The sequence below is a fragment of the Diospyros lotus genome, chromosome 12, assembly GCF_014633365.1.
Source record: "Diospyros lotus cultivar Yz01 chromosome 12, ASM1463336v1, whole genome shotgun sequence".
In the NCBI taxonomy this organism is placed as follows: Eukaryota; Viridiplantae; Streptophyta; class Magnoliopsida; order Ericales; family Ebenaceae; genus Diospyros; species Diospyros lotus.
The window spans coordinates 25,763,902-25,786,969 of record NC_068349.1 but is presented as its reverse complement, the minus strand read 5'-3'; the positions used below and the strand labels follow the sequence as shown (position 1 = coordinate 25,786,969).

The 23,068-nt window shown below is 43.6% G+C and overlaps 1 protein-coding gene across 4 annotated transcripts in view; it reads right to left on the bottom strand.

Moving 5' to 3' along the window:
* Nucleotides 1-2,122, bottom strand: part of LOC127814020 (uncharacterized) — a 92,344-nt gene extending 90,222 nt beyond the window's left edge. For 2 of the 4 annotated variants that reach the window (XM_052355232.1, XM_052355233.1), the window contains exons 1-3: nucleotides 1,631-2,122; nucleotides 892-969; nucleotides 755-796 (exon numbers count right to left, since the gene is read on the bottom strand). In XM_052355232.1, the coding sequence (XP_052211192.1) occupies nucleotides 755-796; nucleotides 892-969; nucleotides 1,631-2,003 (493 nt within the window). In that variant the 5' untranslated portion in view covers nucleotides 2,004-2,122. The remainder of the gene's footprint in view (nucleotides 1-754; nucleotides 797-891; nucleotides 970-1,630) is intronic. The other 2 variants (XM_052355234.1, XM_052355235.1) reach the window with 2 other exon arrangements.
* Nucleotides 2,123-23,068: the final 20,946 nt, after the last annotated feature.

Sequence of the window (23,068 nt, the reverse complement as noted above, 5' to 3'; positions counted from 1 at the left end):
TCTTCCTAATCCCCAGTTCCATGTTTCAAATATAAAAGGTATTGAGCAATGGATACAAAAAAATTAGTCATATGGAAGAAAGTCTGGGATAATAGTATTAGCATACAATTTAAGATTCTAAAACAGATATTTTAGCATTCACTCACCCTCACAACCTCATAAGTGGGAGGAGAGAAGCAGCTGGTAATTTCTAGTTAAAATCATTCAAAAAACACTACTGATGTAGAGCAAAAAGTAGATATTAGGAATTAGTATCATTTCTTTTGTTTATTTCTCTATTTTAGTTTGTTTCCTAATTTCTTTTATTTATCTTTTAGATAATCCTTTATTGATTAGGTTCCATTACAACACTAATTAGATTAGGATTATGTTTATTGGAATCCTGATTAGGGTAGAATTGTAGCTGTTTGGTGCATATATATAGTGTATAGGTTGTCATTGAAGGTAGCCTTGATTATTCATATTGAATTTGAGAATTGATTTGAGTTTAGTTTTTAGGTTTGTTCTTGTCCTTCTCTTGGTTCTGCATCAACTGGTATTATTGCTATCTCTTGGTTAATCATTCTGCTTCAACTACTTTTTGACATCTTATAAAAGTTGGAACATGTTGTCTGATGACTTGGAGAACAAAAGTCAGTTCTGAAATGAATATGTTGCAATTATAAAACCAATGGTGTAAGTATTGAAGCTGCTTTTCTGTCACTTAAAAGCGCATCAGCACCTTCAACTTAAACCAACTTAAGGATCAACATACCTTCACCCGAAGGACAAAAAGAAACGAAAGGAATGAAGCCACCTGAATTCCTCGGACATTTAAATTAAGCAACATGTATCCCAAAAAAAACATAGAACCAAAAAAGCAGAATGAAATGAAATTATAATCTGGCTTACAAGTTTTAGTGGCCCCTGAGGAAACAATTTGATTTGAAACTATAGAAGTCACTGAGCAGTCCATAAAAACATACTCACCTGGAAAAAAAAAAATTATAGGACAGTTAATAACATATAAAAGAAAACTGAACCTAGGTGACCTTTTCCAATTATTTATTTTTCTTTAATTCTTCGTTTTGCTTATCTGGCTATACTTTTTAATTACCTGTTGCAAGTAAAGTGTGCAAGAGATGGATTTGACAAAAAAAAAAACCAGCTTCACTAACGGCAGGGAGCGGAAATTAGTAATACAAAAATCAATGCTGAATGGGTGTTCTTAGAGAAAACCCTACAGAAGAGTTGCAGGGAAAGAGAATCAGGTCATGTTTGGCATACAGAATAAAACTAAGTCAGAACGGAATACAACAGAAAATAAAATGAAATACTTGTTCTCACTCCATTCTCCAACTGCAAGGAAGAATCTTTTAACAGTCGGGTCAATTTACTGTACAATATCGAATTGTCTTCTTTACACTCGAGTACGCTTCTGGAAAACAGGATGTCATGCTAAACATAAATGGGATTTCACAAATAAGAGCTATTCAAAATTTTCAAACACCGGATTGGCAGCAGCCAGATTTGTGCAGGCAAGCATGATCATAGAACGACCACGGTTCAAGCAATAATAGAGAAAAATAAAATTAGGTAAAATGGAGAGCGAGGAGAATTAATAAATTCAATTCAGAATTGAGATATAAACCTCTCCTTTGCTTGGAATCGGGAGAGGGCTTCTGCGTGGTGAACCACTGAGTATTCAACTTCTCGATCCCTTTCATTTCGAAGGTCAGGCTTTCGATCAAAAGCGAATAGCCAGCATTAGTATCACCACTACTAGTCGGCGCATCGTTGCCCTGGACCGTCGAACTTGGACTTGAACTTGGCGAATTGTTACAGATCTCGACAGTGACCAGCACCGGATCACCGGGCCTGTAGACATCTCTGTCCGTATTTAGCTTCAGCGACGGCGGGACGGCCGCTGAACGGCCTCGGTTCTTGACCTTCTTGGCCGAATCGCGGGCGCCGGAGCCGGAACCGAAGAAGGAGAATCCGAGGGAAGGTTTTGGTGGCGGCATTGTCCTCAATTATCTCTACCTCTGATTCAGCTGATGTTGGATCCCAAAGAGTAGTGTCGTTCTCGTAGACGTGGGGTTTGTGCGAGAGTTCAATCTTTGAACAAATCAGACCTGGGAAGCGGTTGTCACGTGGATTTCACTTGCATTTTAAACTAACCTGAATTTTATTATTCGACGGACGTCGGAGCTCCGATTCGCGGTGGGAGACGTTAAGTCTTGTTTGGTTGGGGAAAATGAATTGAAACAACGCATTAATGAATCCCAATTAACCCACATAAATAACTACTAAAATTAGGTAAATTATCAAAATGGTCACAAAACTTAGGGTCAGGATACAAAGAGGTCATTGATTTTTAATTTATTACAAATTAGTCATTTGTTATACTAATTAATGTTAAATTTTATTAATGAAATACTAATGTGATAAGATTTTTAAAATATTTCAAGTAGTTAAAAATCCATCATTAAAGATAAATTATTATAATGGTCACTGAACTTTGGGTTATATTTTAAGAATATATTGTCGCATCAACATTTCGTTATTAAAATTTAATGATAATCAGTATGAATGACTTAAAATATAACAAAATCAAAATATAATAATCAATTTGCAATAAATTAAAAGTCACCGACTTTCTTATACTTTCATCTTATATTTAGAGTTACCATTTTAATAATTTACCTTATTAAAATTCATAAGTTGAAAGAAGATAAGGTTTATTTAAATAAATATGTAAATGGGATTAACTGGAGACCTAAGTTGAGTTGACATGTAATATAGTGATATGTATATGCAATTAAGAAGAAATAGAAATTTCAAATAAGAGTTCACTTGCAGCGATTTCACTTTGTAGTTGTAATTTAATTTTTATTTTTAAATAAATTTTAATTGATGACTATGCCAGGAGTTATTTAAAATTCAAAATGCAAATGATAATTCTTTGTTATGGCATGTTTATTTGTAGAAATCCCAAATTTTTTAAAGTGATTAAGAGTAATTTGAGCTTGGACCATTGAAGAAATTATTAAAGGATTATGGGCTTAAGTATAATTTATTATAGTTATAATCGTCGAATCGACTTGAGAAAATACCCCGTAGTGTAATTGGCTATGAAAAATGACACGGTCTCGATTAACGTTCTGAGATAAGATTTATTGAAGTAAAAGAAATCGGAATTGAGACGATTTTCAGTACAACTAAATTACAACTATGATTGAGACTGAAATACCGAATTGTCATAGGAGACTTTTGGAAAGTCAACGGAATCTTAGAAAAACTCCGATTTTTCGTAAGGATCAATCCTTTAGTGGTTGCGGGATGAATCGAGAGCCCGATGAGGACCCGGGGGGTAAAATCATCCTTATCAAATATATTTAAAGTTATTAATTATGGGCTTTAAGCATGGTAATGCAATTTTAATAGGTCGTGGGGTGTATTTGTAATTAAGAAATCCCCAAAGTGTAATAAGGTAGAAATATGGGGATTAATTGGGTGATATAAATATAAGATATGTATTATATAATGTGTAATGTATGTATAATGTGCAATTCATATGCACGCGTGGAGGGCTTCGAGATGGTTGTCTGTGAGGCATGGGGAGCAAGCTCTGCAACCGTGGAATTGGGCTGAGAGTTGTCGAGAAGGAGATTGGCGCCCAAACTTCCTTAGATTATATATATATATATATATAGAGAGAGAGAGAGAGAGAGAGAGTTGAAGGAGGGAGTGGCCGAGAGAAGGGAGCAAGGAGAGATGGCCGAATCGGCCATGGCCAAGAGGGAGAAAAACCGAGAGTTGCAGAGAGAGAAAATGCGAGAGAGAGGAGAAGAGATCACGAGAGAAGAGAGCTTGAGGAGGGGAGTTGGTGGCGCGAGGAAGCAGCCGAAGTTGGCTGCAACAGCTTGCGGCAGCCATGGCCGCAAGCTCGGCGAGCAGAGGCTGCTGTTGCAGCAACCAGGCGCGGCAATGGCCGCGCGAAGCGAGCGAGGCGGAGCAGGGCAGTCGCGACGTTGGGTGCAGCAGCGAGCTTCGGCTGTTGCAGCTGCGATGGTGGTGAGCAGCGACTCGGTGTCCAGCGGCGTCGGGTGAAACCAGCCATGGCAGTGGCTGGTGCGCGCAGAGGAGGCTTGGCGCGGTGGCTTGCGATGAAGACCACCGGTGGTGGCGGCCGCGGCGCACGGCGAGGACGGCGGGGCTGGTGCGTGGATGAAGCACTCGCACGCATGAGCATGCGCAGAGAGGAAGAAACGGTGAAGAAGAAGTTGCAGAGGAATGAGGAGGAACATGAATAGGAAATAAATAAAAGAAAAAAAGAAAAGAAAAAGAAAGAAAAGAAAATAAAGAAAAATGGAAGGAAAAGGAAACATGAAGAAATGAGGAAAAAAATGGAAATAAATTCTGGAAAAAATTTTGAAAAATAGGAAATGGTGTTTTAGAAATATTTCAGAGATTTTGGAGAGAAAAATGGTTCGAGCATGCGTTTCGAGATGATGTACGAAAATTAAGGCGATGCACAAAAATTGAGATATTGCACAAAAATTGATGTGGGTGCAAATAACGAAGTAGGGTGTGAGAATCAAGGTCGAGCGTGAGAATCAAGGTAAGACTCGGTGATCAAGATTGTGCACGAAAATCGAGGCGATGCAAAAAATTGAGATGTCGCACAAAAATCGAGGTAAATGTGCAGGAATCAAGGTAGTGCTTGACATTGAGGTGGTGTGCAAGAATCGAGGATTTGTGCGACAATCGAGGTTGGTCACGCATACCGAGGTATTCTGAGAGGCTAAGTTAAGATAAGTAGAAATTCCTTAGAAAATTTCAGTAAATTAGAAAAATTATTTTATAAATTATTATAGATAAATATTTGAGAAATGCTTAGTATGGATTTACTAAGAAATTATTTAGTGAGGAAAATGTTTAAGAAATTATTGAGGAAAATAGGAAGAAATAGAGGAAAATTATGAGGAAATTATGAGAAATGGAATATTGATGTTATTAAATGAATATGATGGCCAGGGTACATTGAGAATTCGAATTGATTACATTAGAAGCCTGGCACGAGGATCGAGATGTTATGAGATGCGAATGAGGTAAGTAGTACTACCCATATGGATTTGGATTTATGGAAAATGCTTTGTTTGTAAGTAGTACTACCCAAATGAATTTAGTTTTATGGAAAATGCTTGATTTAAAAATGGTTCTTCCAAAACCCAAATTGATGTAAATGATTTTATCATGTTGTCATGTCTTAATGTGAATATGTCATATAAATTACATTTACATGTATTGATGATGAAATGTGCATATATTCATGATGATGTTATTGATCATACATTTCATATGAGTTTACGATGGCACCGCTGCACCCATTGACCTCGGCATGGAAAGGAAGCCGTAGCAATGGGGGGTAGCATTAAGGTGCAAACGAGAATGCAGATCGTCACTGCTGCACCATTGACCTTGGCATGGAAAGGAAGCCGTAGCAATGGGGGTAGCATAAGGTGCGGTCGGTTCACGGAAGGAAATGATGAATGATGACATTTGCATATTGCATACATGCACGAAAATGATTTTTGTATGCTTACTTAGATGATTCATCATCTAATTTGGGCTTTGCCCCTGGAATATTCAAACGTTCCAGATGGAGATAGTAGCAGAAACGAGGATGGATGAGGAATGAAACGGCATTTTTCAAGTGCACGATGAATTGATTTGAAATGAAATGGCACTTAGCTAAGTTCATGATGAATTGATTGTGAATGGAATGTGCATACGTAGCCCATGTGTTTAAGTTCTACTACTTTGAAATCTGAACGCTTTGAAAGGTCCATGATGTAAGATATGAGTTATGATTGATGATTGATGATTGATGAATGATGATGTATAACCTTATGATTAATGATGATGTAGAACCCTAGTTAGGGTTAATGTTAGATGAGAACATATGTTATGTTTTAAGTCATGTTGAGGATTAAGTTCGAGAAACGGTGATGTAAAGATTTGATTTATGATTTATGTTAAAGTAAGATGTCAGGTTCCGTTCTAGCTTCTGCATTTGAGGTATGTATATGATGTCTCTCTTTTGAGATAAAATAATGTAGGGAAATTTTGGGACGGATGCGATTTGGTATGAGTTTGAAAGAAAAAAAATTATCGTCCCAAAATTGTCCCAAGAATTAACGCGCCCGGAAAAGCGGGGCATTACATCATTCCTAGTAAAGTAAGGCCACGATTAGACCACCGGTTTGGATTCATGCGATACAAGTCAAATTTGAAGGCTGAAAGGGCAGTTAAGGCTGAAAATGGTAGGCTACTACATGGAAGAAGGTTGTTCATTAAATGGGTAGACTATGTCCAAGCTGGTAGCGGAAATGGTAGAGGCCTGGGCGTGAGAAGGAGGTCATCCTCACTAGTTCATCACTCAGATACCATTAACCGATCTTTTACAAATGTGGTTAGGCAGAGGAGTGGTGATTTAGCCTGGAGTGTGCATTCGAGGGGGTGGTACCTCTCACGCATACTTCCCTTAATTTGTTTATCGGCGCTAGTTTGAAGGACTGGTTGCAATCTTGCTCTGTTGGGCACGTTCAGTCCAAGGTACTTGCTGATTTCCTATGTGGAAGGCATCAATGCTAAGACATTCCATATGGCCTTAGGCCGATGGGGGTGAAGAGTTTCCTTATTGTATTTTCGAGCCCTGAAGCTAAGAGGTCTTGCCTGTCGGAGAATTCTAAGTGGTTTAAGCATTGGTTTGAACGAGTTTTTGATTGTGATAAGCTCTATGTGATCGATGAGAGGCTCTCGTGGATAAAATGCCGGGGTTTTCCAGTGGCTGCCTAGACAAAGGAAAACCTCAAGTCGCTGGTTACCTTGTAAGGGGATTTCATTATAATACACGCTGACTCCAAAGAAAAGAGGCTTCTGGATGTTGCTCAGTTCTTGGTTGCAACAAGGCATTCAATGATTAAGGACAAACAGGTGTCGATATTTATGGATGGCAAGAAATTTATTGTGCATTGTGAGGAGGAATCGTTGTGTGGAATGATTGGGACAAAATCAATCATCATTTGTTGGGCCTTTCGATGAAGTCTCCGCATGCCCATGTAAAGTTTCCAATTCTTGACATTCCAGCTGGCGGGAAGTTGGTGGGTATTATAGAGGATTGATCCACTCCATTTGAAGTTGTGGGGTGCATCTTGGAAAACTCTGGTTGGCGTCAAAGAGAGGTGGGTGAGGCGGATGGACATGTGGGAATTGCTCGCGTGAAAACTCTGGTTGGAGTCAAAGGGGTAATGGAAAGATTACTTGCTAATTTGAATAATCAGATGCCTAAGGGGATTGATGAGTATAACCCTCGAGCGATGGTCACCTTGGATGGGCATGATCTAGATGGTCTTTCTTGCCAGTTGGATGGCCCCCTTGGATGCGAGCTCGGCTTCATGCAAGGGTGTAGGGAGGTGGGCTCTAGCGAGGAGGCTCAAGCTATTGGAGGTCAAGTTTCTACAGCAGATGTGGGCATCTCATCCCCGGGGCCAATGGTGAAGCTGATGCGAAGGTTGTTCCTCCCGGCAGGGATCCCCATCCTCTTGTAGGGGGTTCAAGGGAGCTGGTTCTTTAATCTCCGGCCTTGGATCGGCCTAGGCAGAGGTTTCGGTCCCCTCAGATGGAGATTGTTTCAGGTGCTCTTCCCAATAAGGCTCGGAGAAGGAATAACTTGAGGTTTGCGTACTCCAAAAAGAAGAAGAAACCAGGTGTGGGTGCTCTTACTCACGATTAAGGTGGCTCTAAATAAACTGAGGAAGAAAGGAATGATTCCCATGATAGGGTATCTTTGGATCCCTATGCAAATGTGATGGACACTCTGAACTTGGGAAAGGCCTTGGGGCTACAAGCTAATAGTAATGAGGAAGAATTAATTCAGGTGCTGGTGACTTAGGATGCTGAGGAAATGGAGGCTTGGGAGTAGGAGAAGGGGAGGGACGTTGTCCAATGAAGATTATGTCTTGGAATATTTGGGGATTGAGGGCGGACTTGAAAAAACGATCAGTCCTTAGGCTTGTTCAAATGAGGGGCATAGAGTTTGTTGCGATTTTGGAGTGCAAGTTGGCTTTAGTTTCGGATGGGGAGGTGAAGAAGATGTATGGGTTCTCAAATTTTGGGTGTGTCTTGTTGAGGCAGTGAACTTGTCGAGGGGTATCTTGGTTATTTGGAATAATGATAGGCTAGAAGTCCATCAGCAGTGGAAGTTCGGGGCATGGATTGTAGTTGAATGTACTTTGAGGTGCTTGGGGGTTAGATGCATGTTGGTGGTAGTCTATGCTCTTATAGATGTTAGGGTTCAGGCAAAGGTACTATCCCAAATTCTGGGGTTTTTGCAAAGTTGTAGCTTGCCTTTGTGTATTTTTTGGGGATTTCAATGAAGTGCTTAGAAAAGAAAAGAGGTTAAGTGGGCTGGTATCGGTAAGGGGCATGACTAATTTTATTGGCTTTGTTGACGGTGCTGCTCTAATAGAAGTTCCTTTGGAGGGGAGGTTGTTTACTTGGGTAAACAACATCAATGCTAGGAAAATTGATAGAGGTTTTATATCTTCAGAGTGGCTGATGGCTTTCCTAGATTATAGACTATGGGGGCTGCCAAGGGGCTTGTCTGAACATTGTCCGTTGGTTTTTAAGGTTGGTACAGTGAATTGGGGCCCCAGGCCTTATAGATTCTTTGACTATTGGCTCATGGTCCCGGGGTTTGGGAAGATGGTGGAGGCCTGGTGGTCCTCCTGGCTTCTAAGTTTGTGGGCTCTTGCTGTTTTGTGGATAAGCTAGAGGCTCTACATTGTATGGTAAAGCAATGGAACAAGTCCTCGGGGGGTAATCTTCCGAAGCAAATAGAAGCGATTGAGGTTGACATTGATAAGGTTAACCTGGAGCTGGAATCAGGTCCTTCTAATACAAGCCTAAAATGTAGGAGACGATTTTTGTAGGTTAAGTCTTACTGGTTTTAGCAATCCAAGATCACCTGGCTTCTTAAAGGGGATAAGAACACTAAATTCTTTCACTTGACAGCCTCAGTTAGGCCTAGGAAAAATTATATCAGGGCTCTTAGAATTAAAGTTGTTATGGTATCAGACCTGAAGTTGATTAAGGAGGCCATCGTGGATGGCTTGGCAGGTCAATTTAAGGACTTGGGCTTCAAACGGCCAGGAGTCTCTTGCTTGGGCTTCAATCGGTGTTAGTGAATGGCTCTATAGCGGGACAGTTTGATATGGAGAATGGTCTTCACCAAGAAGATCCGTTGTCCCGGCTCCTATTCTTATTTGCAGCCGAGGGTCTTAATAGGTTGTTCTCGTAGGCCGTGGATCTGGATCTGTTTACTAGTATCCCAGTGGGGTCTCCTCTTATGCAAATCCCTTTTCTCCAATTTGCAGACGACGCATTAATTTTTTGCCCAACTGAGCTAGGATGTATGCATGCCCTCAAGAAAATTCTTAGATGCTTTGAGCTCATGTTTGGCTTGCATATTAGTTTTAAAAAGTCCATTCTCTTTGTAGTTAATGTTAATCAAGATTGGTTGATGGAGGCTGTTACTCTATTGAGGTGTAAATCTGCTTATTTCCCAATTCCATACCTGGGTTTCCAGCTAGGAATTAATCTAAAGAGGGTTGTGGATAGGATTAAGAGTCGGTTGGCTTCATGGAAGGCTGGGATTCTATCTATGGCTGGCCAATTATCACTGATTAAATCTGTTCTGAACCATTTGTCAATTTACTACATGTCTATTTTCAGAATTCCTATATGGGTGGCGAAGCAAATTGGTAAGCTACAAAGAAAGTTCTTCTAGTGTGGGAATGAGGGTGTGGCTAAACTAGCTCTTGCTAGATGGGAATTGGTTGAGTTGCCTAAGAAGTTAGGTGGGCTAGGGGTGGGGTCCTTGTTGGCCAAAAACAAAGCCTTGCTCTTTAAATGGCTATGGAGGATGATTCGTGGAGGGGATCAACTTTGGTGTAAAGTCATTGCGGCTAAGCATAATTGTATCTTCGTTGGAATCAATGATATGGAGGTTAAGGGAAGTTTTAGTTCTTGGTGGAGGGGCATTGTTGACTCTTATTCTAGTAGTAATAATGTTCGGGTTGTGGCTATGGAAGGGGTTAAAATCCGGCTAGGTAAGGGCGGTTTGGCTTGGTTTTCGGAAGACACTTGGGTGGGTACCTCCTCCCTGTCGTGTTTGTTCCCTCGGTTGTATGCGGTGTCCCTAGATAAAGGGAAGAGAATGGCAAATTTGGGGTTTTGGGTCAATAACGAATGGTGTTGGAGCCTTAGGTGGAGAAGGTTGCCTCTTGATAGAGAATAGTCTATTCGGGCTGAGCTGCTGAGAGTTATCTCCCAAGTTCATTTGGTGAGAGGGAGGAGGGATACGGTATTTTGGTCACTTGAAGTGGCTGGTTCCTTTTCGTCGCACTCATTCAATGAGAGGCTTTGCTCCCTAATGTTTGGTTCCAATGTCCCTCAAATTAATTCACTGACAGCTCGTGTTTGGGGCAGTCTAGCTCCTCCAAAAGTGGAGTTGTTTGTGTGGCTTGTCATATGGGGTAAAATTAACACAAAGAACAATTTGGGTAGGAAAGGAATTATGTAGGGGGATGATCTGGTCTTCTATGGCTCTGCCTTGGAGTCTATGAACCACCTTTTTGTCCATTGTGAGATTGTCTTGTGCTTGTGGCGACAAATCTTTAGTTGGTGGGGATATGAGTGGGTTTGTCCGATATCAGTTGGGGGTCTATTTGAGCAGAGGGATTTCTTTGCTCGAGGTAAAGGTCAAAGGAAGGTATGGAAGTCTCTCTTTTATTCAGTGCTATGGACAATGTGGCTGGAGCGGAATAACCTAATTTTCAAACATCGAGAGTCAGGTGCAGTTAATATCTTTAACTCGGTGCTTGCTAGGTTAGTGGCATGGGTGACGACTGTGGAGCCATCTTTCCCTTACTCGGTGGATCAGATCATCATGTCAGCCTCTGCTCTTGGCCACTAAGTTCTTCTCCCTTTTCTAGGCTTGTTAGCTATAATGTCAGTTTTGGGTTGTCGTTTCCCCCTAATGGCTTGTGTTGGGGGGAGGGGGTTGGGTGGTATAGTTTTGTTTGGAACTCTCTTGTTCCAGGTCATTGATGTACATCTTCTTTGCTTTCATTACTTTACTTGAGCTCACGTATTTAAAAAAAAATGATAATTCTTTGTTTAATTTAGATACTTATTACAATATCTAATAAATAAGTGATGGGGTATTCTAAAATAAAAATTTAGAAAAGGGTATTTAAAAAAGTTTAAAACTCTAGTATATTAAAAGGAATGTTGGCTTAAATAATCAAATCCATACAAATTTATTTAAACAACATACCAATCCTTGTTAGAGTTCGATACATGAATTTTATCTATTAGGGACTGTTCGATTGGCCACATTTTTCATGAAAAAAGATCATTTTCCAACCCAAATTCTAGCTTTTGTAATGTTTGATTGCCTAATTTTCTAGGTAAATTATATTCTCACTTGATGGTCACATGATGGTCTTTTCTCACTTTTGCTGGAAAAGGAATTCTTAGGTGGGGGTTGGAAAAGAAATTCTACGGAATTGGAAATCATCTCCTCTCTACAAATCATTGAAGACTCGCGAAGCTGAGGGGAAGCGCGAAAGAGAAGAAGAGAGGCCGGTGGTAGGTGAAGCTGAGGTTGGAAGCATCGGACTTGGTGTTCATCACTATCTTTGCAGAAGACTAGCTCCGACTTGCGGTTCATGGCCATCTACCATCGAAGACGAGCTCTGACTTCAACTTCGTCGCCATCTCTGCTGAAGTGCAGGTTGAACTTCGTGTTCGTCGCCATCTCTGCCAAAGTCCAGGTCGGACTTCGTGTTTGTCAACTTCGTGTTTGTCACCATCTCTGAGTTTCAGACCACCAGCGCATCTTCATCTTCTTCCACAATAAGGTTTTCGGCCACATTATTTCTATAGATCCGGCAAGCGATCTTCATCTTTGTCCACCGATCTTCGTTTTTCTCTCCCACTCGGCGAGTGATCTTGGTCTTCGACCACCGATCTGGAGTCTTCGTCCATCGACCTTTCCCCTTTGTTTTCTGGTTTTCAATATCTATTGTTATCATTTATTTGGGATTTAATGGTGTAAAATTATGTGAGTTTTTCTTCATTTTTTGGAGAATAATATTGCAAAAAATAAGATATGACATCCAATTACACCCCAAAAGTTAGAAAACAAAGGTTATCAAACAACAAAAGTTAGAAAAGACGAATAATTCCATAGAAAATAGTGACAATCAAACACCAAAATCTAGAAAAGTACAACAAATTCTAGGTAAAAAATTAAGCCAATCAAACACCATTAATTGATATTTTCCATGCAAATCATTTCTAGGCAATTGAATTACCTAGAACTTATTTTCTTTTCATGCAAGTTTTATGCTTGTAATCAAACACACCCTTATTGTTGTTGTAGCCTAGATCTTAGACAGTTTCTCCCAAATAAGTCCCTGGAAAGTATGCTCATGGCCGAACAAGCGTTCGTTAGGGTACCTCCTTAAAAGCTTGGGCGTTTCTTTTCACCATTCCTTATATATGAATTCTACAACCCTAAATACCTCGAAGACAAACAAACCAACTAAGAGATAGAAAGGGGACAAGGCCGAGGAAGGAGAAGTGTACCCCAAGCATGTCATCCTCCTCTTCCATGCATGCCACGAAAACAGTTACAGAAATAACAAAGAAATCATGTCGAATCATGACCTCTTTGCAAGAAAATAGTCGACCAATTTCAAGGAGCTAGTCAATCGATTTGCACTAGTCATCAAGGACCGGTTCGGCCACAGTCTTGTTGACTGCCTCCAAGGTCAGTTGACCAGTTCTATTCCTTTCGTTTCAATTTTTGTAAATTACATCTAGGCTCTTCATTACCTCTTAATGGACCTTTCATTATCTCATAATGAAACTGAGGCCCCTATTAACTCTTAATGGCATGAATATTGTCGACGTTCGTAATTGGTCGACGGAGATTTGTTAGCCCGCACTTGTATGATGGATCCGAGAGATAGATAGTGAAATATCTGGTTGGTTTTGCCGAGCGGATGGCCCGTCTTGCAAGATACTCCAAAGTTCAAGTTAGTGAGTGAGTAGGCAAAAAATATTGGGTGTTCTTTTGTTAGTCTTTTTTTGAGTACATACCCCTGGCCCTTAAGAGGGCTGGTTGATATATATATTAGCCCGAAAGCTTTCTCGCTTGCTTCGTACGTGTAAAGGCTATGTGATGGAGTAGCCGGCGGGGATGTCTGCCACGGCGAGGTGCCGATAAGACCCTCATTAATGAGGATGGGATCTCCCATTAATGCAGATGGGATCTCCCATTAATGCAGACGGGATCCGAGAGGGGCATCTCGAAATCCGGATGCAGCTATAATGATGTTTTGCCAGAAGGCCAGGATGGGACTGGCATGGGCCAACGAAATGGGCCGTGAGAATGGGCCTAAGGGGTCTAATTAGGGCATCCCCTGGCTGTTCGGTATGCCCCAATACGTGCTTCTTTTGTGATGCGAGCTAACGAGCTAAGGCAACGAACTATGAAGTCTGCTGGGAACTTGTCCAGAGTGTAGTGGGGGGCCGTTAGAATATGCCAAACAGTTAGAGGTGCTACAGGGAGCTCGCTTGGCCCCGATCTTTGACCCCGAGCTTTAGCACTGTCCGAGCTTGCTTTAACGAGCTCGGTCTAATTTGTTGCATCCCAAACGTTCGAGCCGAATCATCATGTTGGGTCCGGCCCGCACAAAGCATAGCGAGAAATACCCGTAACATTAAGCCCCCCAGCTTGCAGCGCGACCTTCGGGTTGGTAGCTGACATATTTCGGCTGCTTCGGTCTTCCATACGTCTTTTCAGCTTTCCGCCCAATCATTTCAAATTACACTGTTTCGCGCTACACATCTTGTCTGTGGCGCATTTAATGTGCACGTTTCCCATAACCGCTGATCATTATGTCCGTATTCCCATGCTTTCGCGCACCGCCATTAGATCTGGGGAAGCTCGTCGGTCTCTTCATTCAGTTGCGGGTGCCCTGGATTATAAAAAGGAAAAAGGGGGTCATTTGGCCACCTCTTTACCTTATTTCTTCCAATATTTCCCTCGTTCCTGTAACTTGCTTTCTCTTGATTTCGAGACTCCATTGCTGTTGGTCCTGAAGCCTATCTGCCTCAGATTCTCGACCGACCCCTGCTCGTGTCTTTCGCAGCAATCAACTTAAGAACGGTGAGTTTTTCGCATCTCTTCAGTATGCTTCGGCTCTGCTTTCGTCCTTCTCTCCCTCTTTTTTTTTTTATTTTTTTTATTTTCGCCTCTGTACCTTGTTGCTCAGCAATGGCGGGGCAGTTTATGGAAATGGGCTTCTCCTATTCCGGGAGCTTCGATGACCTAGGAAACCCCCCATTTTTTCCTTTCGAGTCATGCCCTATTGTGAAGCGCGCGACCTGACATGTAAAAGGCATCTTTAGGAGCTTTGATTCGACGCCCTAATTCTTTTCTTTTCCTTCTCTCTTTTTCTTTTTTTTTTAGATGTTGACATCAGGTCAGAAACATCGCAACCACAGGGTAGAAAGTGACGAAGGCTCCAGCTCTTCGAGGCAAAAGGGGGGGATGCAGCCGCGAACTGTTCAAGGCGTGGATTCATCTCGCTCAGAGGTCACTGAGAGAGCTCTTCATCATGCCACACCCGTTTTAACCCAACGATCTACCAAGGAGCACGCGGCTCGTGGGATCTTCAAGCGGTATCCCTCGAGGATGACGATCGGCGAACTGACGTCACATGCCGCCACGTATCATCTCCCTTATGGGACTCGTCTGATGGTCCCTTCCCCTAGTGACGACACAGCTTTCCCCTCTATGGGGTTTGTTGCCATTAGCCCCTAACACTTAGAGTTCGGTTTTAGGTGTCCACTCTAGCCTTACCTCATAAATATTCTGAACGACCTTAAGCTCGCTCCCTTCCAGCTGACACCCAATTCGTACACCCAAATAACCTCCCTTGCCCTTCTTTTTATAAAGAACAAACTCCCCCTTCCAACTCCTAGATTACTTAGCTATCTTTATTCTTTCAAGGGCACCAAGAATGGGCTGTATTATATGGCAGCTCGTTCCTCTGATTGCAAGAGAGTTTTGCCTCAGGGAAGAGCCAAGGGCAGGTCTAACGTTGGAGATTACAAGTCCTAATGGTTCTACCTGTCCTATTTTTCTCTCAAAGACCTCAATGATAGCATGCATATTTATACCATATTTTGGCATTTCACCTCATTCTTATTAGGCCATTTGAAGTAATTTTTGCTGATATTTCATTGTTTCTATTTTATTATGCTTCAAATTGTCCTTACACTATTTTCTATCTTACCTCTATTCTATGGATCCAGGCTTTAGGGAATATTGGATGGGCTAGAGAAGTGGCTCAACTAAAGGAGCTTGGGCCTACTTTCAAGGAGCAGACTTGGGCTACTCATTGTGCTGTTTTTGGGCTCACTTGTTTTCTGTTGGGCTAGGCCCAACCCTAGCCTCCCTAGCCTTTCCTTTCTTAGCCATGTATTTAAGGCCTCTTAGCATTAATTTCCAGAAGATCATGAGATAGAAAGAGAGGAGAAAATAGAGAGGATTCTGCCCGTTTTTGTTGTTGTAGCATTTTTCTGTTTTCTACATCTTTTGTTCCATTTTGTTTTCCTTGCTGTAATGATAGGCTAGAGCATTTGTAACCGGTTGTGTGTCTTGAATCCATGTGGAATTTGAGTCCCGGATGAGCTACAAGAATCTGGTTTGTTGTTTGTTTCTTATTCATTTCTATTTGGTTTAGTTTGAACAGATTTGTGAATGCATGGAGTTCATGGCAGGTTTGTGTGAATTTGCATGGTTTCATTTTCTGTTAAATGCTTAAGAGAACAGAATGTTATAGCCGGTTGGTATAACATCTCGGAAATGAATATTATGTGCTTGAACGGTTGTTCTTGCATAGGTCCGGATAGGTTGAATAGAGAGTGAATGGTTGCATTTTGTCTACAAGAGATTTCTGTATTCATTTTGTTGTTCCAATCATTCTAATCCTTGGACGATTGTTGGGGATGCTTTGAGTTTGTTTTCCGGAGATCAAAGCATCTAGCAAGCCAAGATATATAGATTGGACAAGGAAGATTTCACATAGGAGACAAATACACAGCCGGTTGCATATCTTTTACTGATTTTTCATCCATCTTTATCTTTCTGTTTTGCCAATTAGTTTTCTGTCAAAACAACCCCCCCCTAAACAAACTGTTGGTTATGTTGGTTCTCCTTTGTTGGTAGAAGAAAGTGAGGCTCCTTGTGAGAGATGACCTAGGGTGCACTTTGCTGCAAACTAGAGAAGAGATGCAAACATAGATCTCTAATTCTGGAGTGGTTCGATAGCCGGTCACTCAACAACTTCAGCTTCGTTCTTGTGCCGAGTGAGTAGTAATTTCCCACTCCCCACTCTTTGTTTTTGTTGTTGTTTTTTCTGTAATCATTAGTTCGGTTGTGCTTACCTTTCCTTCATATGCCTTTCTGATTTTACAGACGTCACAGGAGGGCAGCTTGAGTTAACTCTTTCCGAAGCACAAAATCTTCAAGCGGCTTCGGACTTAAAGACTGACGAAGACGACTGCGAGTTCTACGAGTCCGTTCTTTGCGACTATCAGCTCGCCCCTCCCTTTGGCATCAAGGAAGTCAGAAAAAATGATATCGGAATACACGACTAGAGGGATATAAGGTCGATTTTTTACGAAGCTAATTTCGACGGGAGTCCGGTTAGGGGGAACAGAGCTCACGGTGAGGTTACAGTCGCCGCGCTACCAACAGCATCTGAGGCGATGAGGCTCCAGCTTGAACGACCAGTTCTTCCCCCCTCTCCAGTTTTCCCAGGGCCGTTCGTGCATCCTCTTCCCCTGCGAAGGCCCAGGAGCTTGGAGCCCGTACTGAAGCAACTGATCCGAGGCGCGACCCCCCCGGTCTTTCGAGCACTGAGCCTGCACCAGTGGCCACGGTTCCCTCAAGGTCCATCCCTAGAGGAACCTCTTCACAGCCTGTGGGGGCCGAGACCGCCGCGAGTCGTGGGAAAACAATGGCTCGCGAGGAAGCTTCTGGGAGCAAGAGAAAGATTCCTCTGACCTCACAGCTCGATCAGAGGACCTAGGCAGACAAGAGGAAAAAATCAAGCGCCTCCATGGGGCCAGACGCGTCAGATGTCATGGCCGGTGGGACGTACTTCACCCCCTTCTTGGCAGCATGGACCGGGTCCTTGGAAATTATGCCAAGAGCCTGGACAGAAAAGAAGTATCGGGTGAGGCGCTCGAGGATTACGTTGCCTGCCACAGTCTCTTGGTGAGGTTCCCTTTCCCCACCTCGCACTTTTTATTTATCCTACCTTTTTCGAGCGTGCTGACCATTCTGATTTTCCAGGCTTCCTTGGGCGTCTTCAAGCTGAAGGAGGAAAGAACTCGCACTAGAATAGAGATAGAAAAGCTCGAGGCTGCTTCCGGGGGAGCTGAAAAGGGAGAAGATGAAATTGGAGGAGAGCTTGGCCTTCGTGATCGCCGAATCCCGAAAGTATCGAAATCAAGCCGAAGGCTTAGAGGATCGAGTTAGGGAGGCTGAGAGAACCAAGAAGAAGGTCGAGGATGAGTTGTATCGTCAGAAGCAGGTACTCGACTTAGCCTATTCCCAAGCCACCTCGAAGTTAAATAAAGCGGAGGCAGATTTGGCAGCGGTGCGAGGCGAACTGGACCGGGGTCGGCTGGAGGTCGAGTAGCTAAAAAACAATGTCGAGGTCTGGGTCACTAGGGAGTGCTCAAAGGTCGAGTTTGATGTCTACCGCGCGTTCCCTTTTACTTTATGGAAAGCGCATCCAGGCCTTGACTTTTCATTTTTTGGCGAGGAAGCGGTGGAGGCGGTGAAGAAATATACCGCCGATGCTGCGAAATTCGAAGCTGACGTCCCCGTGCCCAAGCCTGACCAGGCCGTGGTCGATCTTTTTGCTGAGAACGCCATCAACCCAACTTTCCAAGGCGCGGCGACCCCAAGCCAAGATCCTTTAGTCCCTTAGACTATATATATTATTATTTTTTTTTTGTACTTGAACCGCGGGAGTAATACATTCCTTTCGTCGGACTGACTTTTTGTTTCTCCGTGTTATTTGCTACGAAATAAGCTTAGGTTCAGTTAACTCAGGTATACCTTTAACTCGAAAGTAAGAAAATTTTGAGAACGAGCGACCTTAAACAACACGTTAAGTAAGGCATTGTTAGCTCGAGCTATATGCTCGGTAGGTTACGATCACAGGATAAAATCCAAACTAACATGCAGCAGCATGATATTTGTTAAATTAGTTCGAAGTTTGTCGTCAAGTTATACGCCCAGGTGGGTCATGGTTTTGCCCCCAGCTAACGTACCGTGACTTTTGAGGGCTTCGGTGAGGTCAAGATGAACATGCAGGCGGGTCATAGTTCATGCATTTTGTCAAGATAGCAGGATCCCAGCCAGTGAACCATGACCTTTTAGGGGTGGTGACTCGTTTCAGCGCCAAACCATGACACTGAGGCCAAGATGAATGGGCTTTGCTTTTGCCAACCACGACCTAGGGTGAAGACTAAGATGATTGCTCAGATAAGCCACAAACCATGGCACGTTGGCCAAGTTGAATGGGCCCTAGCTCGCAAACCATAGTCTTTTAAGCTTTCAATAATTTAATTATCCCAAACATGTGTGTGAAAAGAAATTATCAGTCATAAAGGACACATTAATATGATCCGAACAGAATTTTGCTACTTTAATGAAGCAAATATCAACAGAATTGAGGCGTCGATTGACAATTGAGAATGCGGGAGAGGGAGAAGCTGTTTGCTTATCGAAAATATGGTCTCAAATGTTTCGCGTTCCAAGCTCGCGGGAGAGCTGCTCCGTCCATGTCGGCCAAGTGGTATGCTCCATTGCCGAGGTTTTCCTTCACAGTATAGGGACCTTCCCAACTTGGACCCAACGTGCCTTCGCTGCTTTTTCGAGCTCCAGGAAGGACAAGGCGCAGTACGAGGTCGTTGATTTTGTAGCACCGGACTCGAACTTTTCGGTTGTAGTATCTTGCCACTCGTTGTTGGTAAGTGGCCAATCTCAAGCGAGCTATTTCTCTTGTTTCCTCAAGCAAATCAAGACTTGAGGTTAGTAGTTGGTCGTTGTCCTCTTGGTTGAAAGTAGCTCTTCGCTGGCTTGTTACTTCATTTTCCGCCGGGATCATTGCTTCAGACCCATATACCATAAAAAAAAGGGGTTTCTCTCGTGGTTGTGCGAGCTGTGGTACGGTAAGCCCAGAGCACGATTTGTAGTTCATCCACCCAGGCTCCCTTTTTTGACTCTAACCTGGTCTTTAATATTTGCTTGAGTATCTTGTTGACTGCTTCGACTTGACCATTGGTTTGTGGGTGATCCACGGTTGTGAAGCTTTTTCTGATCCCCAAAGACTCGCAAAATTGTACGAATTGATCGCTGGTAAATTGGGTCCCATTGTCGGTGACTATTTGTTGAGGGACATCGAACCTGCAGATGATGTTATTCCACACAAAGTTTTCTACCTTCGTGGCGGATATTTGTGCGAGCTCCTTTGCCTCTGCCCACTTGGTGAAGTAGTCCACAGCCACGATGGCATGCTTACATCCGTTGCGAGCTGTCGGAAGTGGCCCGATCAGGTCGATACCCCATATGGCGAAAGGCCACGGGCTGCTCATTGGCTGAAGATAGGCGGGGGGAGCCCGTGGCACCTTTGCAAACCTCTGGCATGCGTCGCACCTCCTTGCCAGGTTCGTAGCATCTCGCTTCATGGTGGGCCAGTAAAAGCCCTGACGGAATGCCTTCTGAGCCAAGGATACCCCCCTAGCTTGATTGCCGCAGTGGCCGGCATGAATTTCATTGAGAATCGCTTGGCAATCAGGCTCATCGATGCACCTAAGTAACGGGACTGAGAACCCTCGCTTGTATAGCATATCGTTGTAGATGCAATATATGGCCGCTTGAGCTCTAAGGCATCGTGCCTCGAGTTTGTCGTTTGGCAACTATCCCCCTTGCAAATAGTCTACAATCGGTCTCATCAATGAATACGGCCTTAGCTCGACTGTCAATGTCTCAGTTCTTCTCTCTGTACTCAATACTGCGAGGAACTCTATGGGGATGGTTCCTAATGAGTTAGTTTCTCCAACGGAAGCCAGACGAGCTAGGGCATTGGCATGGGAGTTCTAACTTTGCGGGACTTGATTCACCTCGCTTTCGTTGAAAAGGCATAACAATTCCCGAGCTTCCTGGAGGTATGCTACCATTTTTGGGCCTCGTGCCTGATATTCTCCTTGAACTTGGCAGACCACGAGCTGGGAGTCGCTAAAAATGTTTAGCCGCTCTGCCTTGACTTCTCTCGCTAGATGGAGGTTGGCTAGTAATGCTTCGTATTCGGCTTCATTGTTGGTTGCTTTAAACCCGAACCTTAATGCGTATGGGATTTTGTGTCCTTCTGGGCTTACCAGGAGTACGCCAGCTCCTAACCGATGCTCGCTAGAAGAGCCATCAACATACAGCTCCCAGACTGGCGAGGTTTGGGGGGCTGGTTCTTCCGTTGGCCCTGTGACTTCTGCAATGAAGTCTGCTAGTATCTGACCTTTTATGGCCATCCTTGGCTTATATTATATGTTGAATTAGGCGAGCTTGATTGCCCACTTGAGGAGGCGGCCGGATGAATCAGGCTTCTGTAAGATATGCTTTAGTGGGTGTTTAGTCAATACGCTGATCTGATGGGCTTGAAAATAGGGGCGGAGTTTCCGGGATGGGACTACTAGGGAGAAAACGAGCTTTTCCATGGGGAAATATCTTGTTTCGGCGTCAAATAGCCTGTGGCTTACATAATATACCGGGTATTGAACTCAGTCTTCTTCTCGAATCAAGGTGGTGCTCACTATATACTCAGATACCCCCAGGTAGACAATCAGTTCCTCCCCTTCCTTCGGCTTTGACATGAGGGGAGCCCGCCCCATGTAGTCTTTCAGCTGCTGAAAGGTAGTCTTGCACTCTTCCGTCCATTCGAAGCTATTTGCTTTCTTCAAGATTTTAAAAAACGGGATAGATTTATCAGAGGATTTGGAAACGAACCTGCTAAGGGCCGCGACCTGTCTGTTTAGGCTTTGCACTTCCTTAGTCTTGGTGGGCGATCGCATGTCAAGTAGGGCCTGGATCTTCTCGGGGTTGGCCTCGATTCCCCTTTCGTTTACCATGAATCCCAAAAACTTTCCAGAAGCCACACCGAATGAGCATTTGAGCGGATTTAACTTCATCTGATACTTCCTCAGAATCTGGAATGTCTCCCGCAGGTTGTTGACATGGTCGGTGACCTGCCTGGATTTTACCAACATATCATCAACATAAACTTCCATGGTCTTTCCAATTAGATCTTTGAACATCATGTTGATTAGCCGTTAGTATGTCGCCCCTGCATTCTGTAGTCCGAAAGGCATTACCTTGTAGCAGTATAGCCCTTATTCCGTCATGAAAGAGGTATGCTCCTCTTCATCGGGGTTCATTGGGATCTAATTGTACCCCGAGTAGGCATCCATGAAGCTTAGAAGCTGGTGGCCGACTATTGCATCCACGAGCTGGTAAATTCTTGGTAGAGGGAAACTGTCTTCGGGTAAACTTTGTTTAGGTCAGTAAAGTCGATGCAAGTTCTCCACTTCTTGTTTTTCTTTTTTACCAGGACCGGGTTCGCTACCCATGTCGGATATTGAGCTTCCCGAATAAACCTGCTGGCTAAGAGTTTATCCACTTCTTCCTTTAAGGCCGCATATCGTTCGGCTGTCATTGGCCTCCTTTTCTGTCGAACCGGCTTATGGTTGGGGTTGACATTGAGCCGGTGCTGCATTATCGCCGGGTCTATTCCCATCATATCATTGTGGTTCCACGCGAATACATCCAGATTGGTCTTAAGGAATTCGGTCAGTTGGGATTTTACTTCGGGGGAGAGGCCTTTGCCCACTTGGAGGCGTCTTTCAATGTCTGAGCTGCTAACTATAACATCTTCCAGTTCGTCCGCCGGGCTGGCGGTTCGGTCGCAGTCCACATCGCATGGGTCCAGGTCGTGGCTAACTCCCTGGTTGGTGGAGACTCGGGCCTCCCTTCTAGAAACCATGTTTATCTTCTTTCCTTTGAGCCCTATTTTTAGTGCCTCCTCGTAGCAGCGTGTCGCTGAATGTTGCTCACCCTTTATACAACCAGTCCCTTTCGGGGTCGGGAATTTGATGGCCAGGGCCTTGGTTGAGACAACTAGGTCCAAGTCATTCATGGCAGGCCTCCCCATGATGACATTGTATGCGGAGGGATTGTCACTGATGAGGAAATCTGTCATCGCTGTGGCCTGGAGGTCTGATTCCCCAACTATTAGCGGGAGCCTTATACATTCCTTCGGTATTACTGCATCGCCAGTGAATCTGTATAGTGGCTCTGGAGAGCGTGTCAGCTGGTCCGGCCTTAATCTCATCTGATCAAAACATCCTTTGTACATGACGTTTACCTAGCTACCTGTGTCGATCATGACCCTCCGTACTTTCATATTGCCAATCCGAGCTCGGATCACGAGGGCATCATTGTGCAGCAAGTGTACGCCTTTGAAATCATCTTTAGTGAAAGAAACATATTCCAAATCTGCCTTGGCTTTCTTGGAGGGTCCTTCTCGGCTGCCTTCCCTGACAAGCAGAAGGTGGTCGGCTTCCCGAATATATCACTCATGTGACCTGTTGGAAGCCCCTGCGATGTGGGGCCCCCATGTATAGTGAAGATAGTTCTCACCGTAGGCGTTTGGTCATGTTCGGGAGCTTGACCAGGGTTCTGTTGAGCCAGCTGTTTGGGCTGCTGATCCCTTGGACGCATTACATAGTCATGCAGCCGACCTCTCCTGATCAGCTCCTTGATGGCATCTTTCAACGCCCAGCACTCAGAGGTGGTATGACCTACTTTGTT